Below are 9847 nucleotides of genomic sequence, written 5' to 3' on the forward strand. Positions count from 1 at the left end.
CTGCCTGCCTTTGACCTATTGATTTGGGATTTTCGATCGCATCGGCATGGAACAGTAACATAGCACACGACAGACGCTTCCTGTCTGTCAGCTCGTCACCCCGATGAACAGTCCCTACTACACTCGCGTCCCGTCTTAGCGAGCGGGCCGTAGCTGGCGGCCAGCCGTCCCGTATCAGTGCTCGCCGCCGCCTCAGACGGCACCGGCGTGCGCCGCCGCCTCAGACGGCACCGGCCTGCGCCGCCGCCTCAGACGGCACCGGCGTGCGCTGCCGCCTCAGACGGCACCGGCGTGCGCCGCCGCCTCAGACGGCACCGGCGTGCGCCGCCGCCTCAGACGGCACCGGCCTGCGCCGTCGCCTCTCAGACGGCGCCGGTCTCCGCCGCCGCCTCAGACGGCGCCGGCCTGCGCCAGGCCGCTGCCGCGTCCCCGCGTCTCTCTGGCGCCGGCTGGCCGTCTGCCCTCGTCTCCGGAGCCGCTCAGAGGAAGCCACTGACTCATCCCGCCTCGCTGACTCACACGCGTCCGCCATTCACGACCGGTGGACACCTGCCGCGCCGCAATAGCGCAAGCTAAAGGATCGCCGCTTTGTGGACGTCCACGGGATGCGTGACTCACTGTTCCCGGATTCGTGGGACTGGCGTGGCTTGGTCGCGTGCAAACATTCGTGTGGGCTATATCGGGTGCCTGCGCGTGATTACGTGCGGGCCATGAAGGTATTCCATAAGGCATCCTTCGGCAAGAATAGCCGCCTTTGAAGCGGTGGGTGCCGCGTGACCTTCCGTTCACTCAACAGCGATGCAAAGTAAAGTGATGCTGTCTGTAACAATTCATTCAGATTGCAGCCATCTCAATTTCACGGACCCATGTAATGCTGGGAAATTCAACAGCTCTCATGGTGCGTGTGTCAGTGAAGTGTATATTGATTGCGGGTGTTTTGGATGTCGGAACACGCCCATCACCCCGCAAGCTGTCGGGTCTATCCCGTTGTGATCTATTGTCGACATATGCCGGGCCGTCCGGGACGTCATTTCCCATAAATATCGACCGGGGCTCGTTATGGCGTGCCAGACATTCCAAATGAGCGCATCGACAAGGGATCGGTCGACTAACCGCTATTTGGCCGTTATGGATGCTCACAATCTCGAATTAGCGTAGGAATGGGGCGTCGCGTGCTCGATCGCTCCTCGTATCGGAGCTCTAATTGAGCCGTGGACTGGGCTCGTTCCCGTCTTCTCCAAGTGGACTGGGCTCGTTCCTACAGTGCCGCACCGATGTCTGTGCGTCGGAAACAGGACGCCACGCTGCGCCTGGCGCTTGATGCGGGCCCTGTCCCCTCGCAGATGCTGAACTGCTGCATTCAGAAGCGGGCGCAGGGCATGAAGACCGCCCAGGATGCTCTGGACAGCGGCGACGCCAGAGGTACTTTACCGGGGCACGCCTGCGGAGTCCCGGCACGCGCTGTCCTTCGTAGCTGGCTCGTGGTTGGGACCAGTGGAAGCGCCTTGCTGAGATTTGGCGTGCTGGTCGCTCCGTGCCATGCCATGCGCATTCTGTCTGTCCTTTCGATCGGCCGGGAAGTTCGTGCTCCATTTCAGTTCATTAGCAATTGTCAATTCCGTCTGCTCTGATGTATTCACTTGGCCTGATCCCTAGTTGCCTTGTCCCAGGCCATAGGACTGATCCATTGTCGCTGTGAGGTGTGTCACTAGCAACATACTTGAGTCACAAGCCGTCTGATCTGACGCCCGCACTAGTGAGCGGACCGTCATCGGACTGGGACCCCGAGCCAGCAGGCTGACCGCCGGCAGCCCGGCAGCGGCCACTGCTGTGGTCAGACGAGCCGCGTCCGCCGACCGTCCCTCGCCTCTCCGCCAGCGGAGGCCGACGAGGAGGAGGAGGAGTTCTTCGACGCGGCGGAGGATAGCGCCAGTGAGCCGGACTCGAGTCGACAGCGGCGGGCGCCCTGGAACCAGCCCGAGGGCCGTTTGAAACCGTGCGGCGCGCTCCGCCTGCTCGAGACCGGCGAGCGCATGTACATCCCGGTGACGCAGGTGAGCCCCATAGCGCCACCTGCGGCACACTGCAGTGCGAGATTCTGTGTGTAGGTGGCGCCAGGGAGCTGGCCGGTCGATGGCTGGGCCGCGCGCAGAGCGCGGCAGCAGGCTGGACTGTTGAAGACGACCAGTCACCTGTTGGCCGGCCACCGCGTCGCGGTTGGATGGGTACGTCAGAGTCCCCCCCCTCGAGCTGGCTGTGACGTCACGCGTGCGGTGCGCTCCCGCGGCAGGACGTGGCGCCGGTGACGGAGGACCGGCAGCAGGAGCAGTCGGAGGTGCTGGTCAGCCTGGGCACCGACGCCGAGGGTGCGCAGCTGCGGGCGCGCATGATGGGCGCGTCGCTCACCTCCGACATGGAGTCTTTCAAGGTGAGTCGCCGGCGCCGACCTCTGACGCGACGGGTCACTGCTGAGCACTCGCAGATCTGCCGGCAGTGTTGCATTACTTGTACGCCATGACATCCTCCATAGCAGTATGTGTTCAGTAAGGGACCGGCTCTCTTGACGGGCAAGCGAACAGCTAGAAGCATGCTGTAAATAGAATACAGAATAGTCTACGTGTTTGCGTTTCCTGCTACCGAATGTGATGGTATATCAAGGCCTATTAGGATTGCACGCCTCTGTGGCTCGTCCAGTGCCTCAACATCACACCTTCGTTAAGCCTTCAAGACGGTACGCTGACTAACGATGTACATGATGGCCTGATCCCCGCCTGTTATCATCGCGGCGCCCATCGAAAGCCTGTGCTGGTAATCACCCCATCAGTGACGGGCCTGGCCGCGTATCACCTCTGTTATCACAGCGGGCCGGCGAGCACCGCCGCACTGGGCGATGTTCCGGTCCGGTGGGCAGCGAGCGCGGTGTCGTCAGAGTCCGTGGTCAGTGTAGCCTGCCGTGAGGAGGCTGGCCGCTCCGGGAAGGTGGTGCGAAGTAGTCTGTAGGCTAGTGTTCTCGGCCTGCCAGCTAGACGAAGCTGAGGAGCATGTACGGTGTCGTGCGGTGCCGAGACGTTTCGTCGGCTGGGCTCGACCCACGGGTCTGCCTCCCGCTGCTGGCGCGTCCGTGGTCTGTCGTCCGCCGGTGGGCTGGCGCGTGACGGCCCGGTCCTGAGCGCCGTGAGCGCCGGTGGCTGAGACACCACCCGCCGTCCGCAGGCCGCCAACCCGGGCAGCACGCTGGCCGACTTCGTGCGCTGGTACTCGCCCAGCGACTGGGTGCAGGATGAGACGGACCCGTCGGGCCAGACAGGTACGGCGCAGGCAGCTCAGACCGCTGCACCGCCCCGATCGCTGCACAAGGGCTTTCGTGGGGTAGCTCGCATCGCTTGCATGGAAAGGTTGGCACGGGTGGCTTGCCTTGCCCACGTAACAAGCTTGATTCCTGGAAAAACGAATGATTGACATTTCCGAGAGCTTGGATCGTCATGATCACCATCACCCACTGAAACCCGGGTGGCAATCAAGTTGGATCTTAGCGCTTTGCACTGGGTCGACTCCACTTTCACTTTTTGCAGCCTGTCACTCATGTTTGTAAAGGAGTATATCTTTTCCCAGCATTATCCAGCTTGCCCTAAATGCGGCATTTCTATTTGGCATTGGCCACCTTATACAAGTGCCAGGTGCATGTCCCCGTTGGTGACGCACCCAGTCAGTCGTCACCGAGCCATCAGCTGACGTCTGCAGAGCCCCGTGCTTCATAACTTACAGATGACGTCACGATCCAAGCCCATTCCCTACTCGACCGAGAGGCGAAGTGAATGCTCTTGTTTACAAGTAAGGTGTCGTTACTGGGATATCAACGCATAGTAACGGTTGGTGCGCTATTGACGTTGACGGCCAATGGGCAGGCTACGATCTCGTGTGGAAAGTGTGATCGGTAGTGATGTCCCTAGCTACAGATTGCTTGCCAATAAATGTTAGTCGTATAGCACTCAAGTGCGTCATTCCTGCACACTATATGTCTACAGGGCGTTGGATCAGCTGATTTTACCTGCGCCCATATTTGTAGTTACTAGGCGCTCGTGTGTGAGCGGTCAAGTTGACCCTCCAAAGGTGGTTTTTCTACAATCATTTCCAAAAGGCGCGGTGAAGCCGCGCTAAATGTTGCATAGCTGTAGCCATTTCAGTAGCGGATCCTTTGGTATGAAAGATAGGTATACTTTCGAAGGTCGCTGACCTATGGTAGGTCTAACTCAGGCCGTAGCTGTCAGCAAAGACAATTTCTAGAGAATCAAATGCGACAACCGTGTCAAACGAGGCCATACATCTTTGAAAAAGCTTCTTGGACGATCAGACAATTTAATGTATGGTTACGAGAATTCTATCGATCTTGGGTTCAGGTGTAAAGGTTGAACCGAGGTCAAAGTTAACCGCCTTTTTCTGGAGAGCATGCTTTAGTGGGCTCTCCAGAAAAAGGCGCTGTTGTGCTCATGTTGCTGATGTTCATTTGGAGTTGTTTGGCGACAGAGGCTGTATTTGATGTCGTCCATGGACTTTAAAGGTCAGAGAATTTCACTGACCTAAAATGTCTCAGATCAATGTGTGGTTTTAAGAACGTGTCGCCTGGCGTAATCCTTGACGCTCCACGAAGTTCCAAAATCAGAGCAGTCTTTTGCTTAGAACAGGTATGCAGGCTCAAGGCGGTTGCGTGGGGAGGTATGGAGGCACTTTGGATACCAATCTGGAGTTTTCTCTTGTTTGACCTTATTTGACCCGAAGGTCACGGCATAGGAACGTCAAATTTTGGCATAAGTGAATACACATACACGCCAGCCACCCTTAAGATTTGTTGTCTTCTAAAACCTCAGAGCTCAAATTGACCCCCACCCGAGCGAACGGTAGTCAGCGAGTCACCCAGACGCGTGTTCAGGGCGCTCCCCATTGGCGTGTATCTATGACACCACCTCAGTGGCCGGAGCTCGGGCCGAAAGTCAATAGGGAACTGGGCCCAGATGTACGCCTCCATTGGAGATATATCCCATCACCCTGTGCCAGACGTTCATCTGGCGTATGCTCCCAGGTGTAGGTTCCCGTTGGCGTTGTGTTGTATCAGTCCGGACAGGGCCGTCAGCTCCAGTGTGCCTTCCGCCGGCTTTGCGTGTGCTGGCCGCGTGCACGCCTCGTGCGTGTCCGCCGGGCCGCCGTCGCTGAGCGCCCGCCCTCTCCGCGGCCAGGCGAGCTGAGCGCGCGCATGCGCATCAAGGACAACCTGTGGCAGGAGGCGTGGGCCACCTGCAAGCCGGTGCCGGCGCGGCGCCAGCGGCGGCTGTTCGACGAGACGCGCGAGGCTGAGCGGCTGCTGCACCAGCTGTCGGAGCCGGCGCCCGGCCGCCTGCTGCAGCTGGTCAGTCGGCGCCGGCGGCGGGGCCGACGCGGGCCAACCTGCTGCGGCTGTCACGCGCTGTTGTGATGCGCCCCAGCCTGGCAGACGGCCGTGACGCTGTGTGTGACACGTCCGTGGGCCGGGTCAGAGCGGAGCTGTAACAGAGACGGGACACGTGACCTCCACCCCGTCCGCGGCGCCGCGCCGCAGAAGGTGTGGAAGTCACGTCAGTCACCGCACCAGGCAGGGGCCATCCGGACACCTGTGTACGGGCTGGCCCCGCCGTTTGGAGGTCATCCACTGCTTTCACTTGGTGTCAAGGCAGTCATACGACGACACGATATTCAGATGCTTGGTGCTATAAATATTTATATTTCACGAACCAGTGCAAAGGTTGCCATTCCTTCTAGCGTTCCCTTATAGTGTTCTGTTCTAACGTTTACTCCGTGAAACTGATGTAGGCAGTCCTCAATGCTGGGCTCGAATTGACTGGGACGTTTGCTCGATGATCGGGTATATCTTGCTCCGTGTGCCTGCTTACGGCCCTCCGTAGTTGGTAATATGCTCTGCTTCACAGCTGGCGCCTGTCATCTACCACGCTGCCATCTATAGGTTGGTGGAAGAATTGGAGCCTGATGACCTTGCCGCGGTGGGGCAGCAGCTGGGAGAGGCGGCCCGCCGTCTGCAGTCGGCCGCCAAGGCTGACTGGGAGGCCAGCGCCTATAGCGTGCGTGACCTGCACTGCACCTGGAGCCCGCCCGGGATCCGACCTGTCCCGGCGGGCTAGGGTGAACTCAGGGGTCTATTGTTCTGTTGGGGTGTGGTCTCCAACTTTTCCCTCTCCACTACTCGGAGAAAAGAGTGAGCAGAATCTGGGGTGAAACCTGCTTATATCTCTTCTTTTTGTAACCTGCTTATATCTCTTTTTTTTGGGGGGGGGTGGGTGTTTTGTTGTATTTACAGGCGCCAATTCATTTTACCACTATGTGCACTCCATCCAGACGTTGCGCCGAGGATCCCTCGTCATTAAACGTTCGGTATATGACATTGACGTCCCATGACTCTTAAGGCCATGACTGAGTGTGGATGGGTTGGGAAAGATGGGAGGACGAACTGGGCCATTTGGAGCCAAGTTTTTGGGAGTTATGGAGTGATCTGGCCAGAACCGTGATATCCTAGTGGAGACAACCAATGCAGAATAGGCTCGCTGCACTTTGTATTATATTGAACACTCGTAGCTCTATGATAATGCTTTGTGTAGTTCTTGGAAGTGAGTTGCATGTGAAGTGCCTGCACCCCAAACGACCACCTGCCAGCGGCGTTGTCATTGGGCCCGTTTCGCACGCTGTCGCCATCCGGAGGGATTGTGGCGCTGCTGTGCTCCCTTGAGGTAACGCCTTGACGTGGTGAGAGCGCCGTGTGGGTGTGGTGGGTGGTTCTCACAGGCGGTGGGTGAGCTGCTAGCCCGGTGTGAGCATCACGTGCTGAGGCGCCGCTCGCTGGTGCTGAAGCTGGAGGGCGTCCAGGACAAGGACAAGTTTGTGCAGCAGCTGATAGGTGGCGCTGAGGTGGCGGTGCCGGGCGGTGCCAACGGAGGTGCTGCCCGCCATCTCGAGAAGATGCTGACTGCCAGACAGGTCGGTGTGTGCCGAGTGGTGCACGTTCAGCCAGGGCCTGCGTGCAGCTGAGCAACCAAGCCGTGGCGTAATTTTTTAATATATAGTCTTTAAGTCTTTAAGATTTAATCTTTATAATATTTATTTAAGATATATGATAAATAAATATAAGATAATATAATTGGTCTTGACTCACTTAACGTAGTTCAGCTTTTGACATGCCAGTCACGCCATTTTTCAGCTCGATCATTCGACGGATTTCCATACTGTGACTGTCTTGTCCCCGTGCTTTCAAATGTTTCCAGGAGATTGCTTGCATTACAAAGTGAGCATCCATTCCCTGTCAGCTGTCCATGCGAATGTGCTGTGTGCCGATTTGCGGCCTTATGACCCCATAGCATATCACTCTTGGTTCATATTTTAGCAGTAAGACGTCCCGTGTGGCGTGTGAGTGTGAGGCGACGGCGGACGGCAGAGTTGCTAGGCGGTGTTGTGCGGACGATGCTTCAAAACTAAGCGTATGAAGCCACAATTCTTGCGGCGAGGGATATCAGAAGCTTTGGTTGCGGCGCTGAAACGTCTTTTGTCATCATGATTTCACGGCCGAGGTCCACCGATGCAGCATCTGCTCGAGAAGAGTAATTGACCGCTCTCATCTCAGTTGCGGCTTACGGCGTTAACCTTGGGCGTCGAATAGTTTGAGATCCGTTAGCAACTACCTTCGGCGTCGAACAGTTTGAGATCCGTTAGCGAGCTTTAAGCGGTGCATTGGCCTATTCAAACGATATTGCGTCTTCAACTGCTATGATTAGTGGGAACGGACGCCATTTCTAAAAGCATGCTGAATGCAAGCGGCGGTAGGGCTTATGCACGAGGGCACGGAGCCGTCTTCTGACACTGATCCACGCTACTGAGCATACATTTGTATTCCCCCCCCCCCCCTCCCCGTCATAATCATGCTAGTCTCGTGTCGTTGCAATCCCAGCTCGTCAGAACAGACACCCTGTTTTCGCTCGCGTCCTTTATCTTCTGGCTGTTTGAAAACGGCATGCTTTCCTGCTTATTGAATGGGGAAGGTAAAATCTTATATATCACAATATTGCAGGAAGTCCTGCGTGGCCAAACAAACAGCTTCCATGCCGTTGTCTAGGCATTTGCACAGCACAGCTTTGGTTAATCGCTTTGTTGTTGCTTAAAAGCTACACGAGACTGTGATCGGCGGTTGTAATACTGTTGGCTTCCAGAGGTGATGGTCGGACCGGACCCGGCCGCACAGTGGAATAGTCTCGCATAGTTCATTTAAGACACGCCCGGCCTGCAACGTCGCTTATAACCGTTATAACCGTATAACGTTGAAAGAAAACAGCATTTTACCCCCTCGGTGCATGACCATGTGGTACGTGATATGTCCAGGCCAAATTGTCAGTGGCATGGTATGATGTTGGGTCGCGCTTACCAGTAATCAAATTCTGGAATGGTGTGTGCACACCGTATTTAAATTAAATCGCGGTCCAAAAAGATATGTTTGTGGTACTCTGCCGCCAAAGGTTTATGTTTATGTCTGTCCCCATATGTTTATGTCTGGCCATTTTGCGTTTTTATGTCATCTGACTCGTCTGCTCCTGCTGAATTCGAATGTTTAAACCAATATTCGAAATTTTCGGAAACTTTTAGCTCAAAGAAAGGGCCAAAAGTTTGTGAAAATTTCAACTGATGGTCTAAATAACCGAATTCAGCGTGAGTAGACGAATCAGATAATGTAAAACACGCAAAATGGCCAAAAATCGACACATGGGATTTTACCTTTGCACGGCAGAACTAGCTGCTTTCATGTGCTGTGAACCCTTTCTTGTTCAGTTTCTGTACATATGTGATATTGTGACCTTTTTGGCTTATTGGCGTTGACCAGGAGTGAAATTATTTTCTTCAAGAAGAAAGTGGACCAAATCCGTGGAGAAAGGCGTTTCATTGCGCATTTTGGGGGTCAGTTTCGTCATGTTTTACTGCTCAGCCCCACCAACTCATGTTGCGAGAGCACAACCCCGTTTGTGTCGCCGTTGCACAGAGTTTGACCATTCCAGATCTCTCCGTCACAGTTTTGTCAGTGGAGCGTGACGTGTATGAGCGGGCTCTTCCGGTTCGACCGACCGGGGCGGGCGTCGGCCACACTAGGACGGCCGCCGCCGCGCTGCTGACGCCCCAGGCCGCGCACTGACCGCCTCCCCTGACCCGCAGCCGGACCAGGGCCTGCCGCCGCCCGTCACCAAGGAGTACATCCTGCGCGTGACGTGCGCCCGTCCAGGGCCCGGCTCGCGGCCGCTGGCGCAGCGGCTGCGCTGCCTCATCTCCGACCAGCTCTTCCGCGTGACAGCCTCGCTCAGCCAGGACACCATGTTCAGCTAGCCGGAGGCGGCGCCGCAGCCGGCCGGCCCGGCCAGCAGGACGCCGTCCCCCGCGGGACTCCGCCGGGGCCGCGTCCGGCTGGGGCCGGGCCGCGCTGTCACACGTCGTCGTCGGTGGCTAGCGCCTCCGCCCTGTGCGATGTGCCGGCGGTGCGAGCGACGGGAGAGCCCGCGGGCCGGACGGGCTGTGTGGCCGGAGCTGCGTGGACGACACCGAACGTGTGGCTGGGGCTGTGCGGCGGCGCTCTGTCAGTCTCAGCCTGCTGTTACGGCCCGCCTGACCTGTGCGGTCAGCGGTCGGCGGCCCGGCTCACCCCGGCTCACCTCGGCTGCCCGTGCGACAGATGGACGGCCAGTGCGGTCGGTGTGGACAGCTGACTGGGCCCAGTTCTCGGTCCGGGAGGTGGTGCGCCTCCCGACTCCATACGAGTGTCCGTCTGCGGAGCGGC

The 9847-nt window shown here is 57.3% G+C and overlaps 2 protein-coding genes across 2 annotated transcripts; both read left to right on the forward strand.

Moving 5' to 3' along the window:
* The first annotated feature begins 1274 nt into the window (after positions 1–1274).
* LOC119089883 (rab3 GTPase-activating protein catalytic subunit) lies at positions 1275–3931 on the forward strand. Its single transcript, XM_037212690.1, has 5 exons — positions 1275–1422; positions 1879–2054; positions 2291–2428; positions 3214–3307; positions 3906–3931. Exons 1-5 carry the CDS (start codon positions 1275–1277, stop codon positions 3929–3931), a joined length of 582 nt encoding a protein of 193 aa, XP_037068585.1.
* Positions 3932–5248: 1317 nt separating this feature from the next.
* LOC119089884 (rab3 GTPase-activating protein catalytic subunit) lies at positions 5249–9399 on the forward strand. Its single transcript, XM_037212691.1, has 4 exons — positions 5249–5367; positions 5993–6107; positions 6826–7017; positions 9241–9399. The coding sequence occupies exons 1-4, from the start codon at positions 5249–5251 to the stop codon at positions 9397–9399; spliced, it is 585 nt and encodes a 194-aa protein (XP_037068586.1).
* Positions 9400–9847: the final 448 nt, after the last annotated feature.

This window comes from Pollicipes pollicipes, unplaced genomic scaffold (genome assembly GCF_011947565.3).
Source record: "Pollicipes pollicipes isolate AB1234 unplaced genomic scaffold, Ppol_2.1 Scaffold_3087;HRSCAF=3621_pilon_pilon_pilon, whole genome shotgun sequence".
NCBI classification, from domain to species: domain Eukaryota; kingdom Metazoa; phylum Arthropoda; class Thecostraca; order Pollicipedomorpha; family Pollicipedidae; genus Pollicipes; species Pollicipes pollicipes.

Bases quoted from the DNA above. Each gene is read 5' to 3' on its own strand.
- LOC119089883 (XM_037212690.1), top strand. From the start codon at position 1,275: ATGTCTGTGCGTCGGAAACAGGACGCCACGCTGCGCCTGGCGCTTGAT. The intron at 1,423-1,878 runs GTACTTTACCGG...CCTCTCCGCCAG, and splicing joins GGACAGCGGCGACGCCAGAG to CGGAGGCCGACGAGGAGGAG. The intron at 2,055-2,290 runs GTGAGCCCCATA...CTCCCGCGGCAG, and splicing joins TGTACATCCCGGTGACGCAG to GACGTGGCGCCGGTGACGGA.
- LOC119089884 (XM_037212691.1), top strand. From the start codon at position 5,249: ATGCGCATCAAGGACAACCTGTGGCAGGAGGCGTGGGCCACCTGCAAG. The intron at 5,368-5,992 runs GTCGGAGCCGGC...TGCCATCTATAG, and splicing joins GAGCGGCTGCTGCACCAGCT to GTTGGTGGAAGAATTGGAGC. The intron at 6,108-6,825 runs GTGCGTGACCTG...TGGTTCTCACAG, and splicing joins GGGAGGCCAGCGCCTATAGC to GCGGTGGGTGAGCTGCTAGC.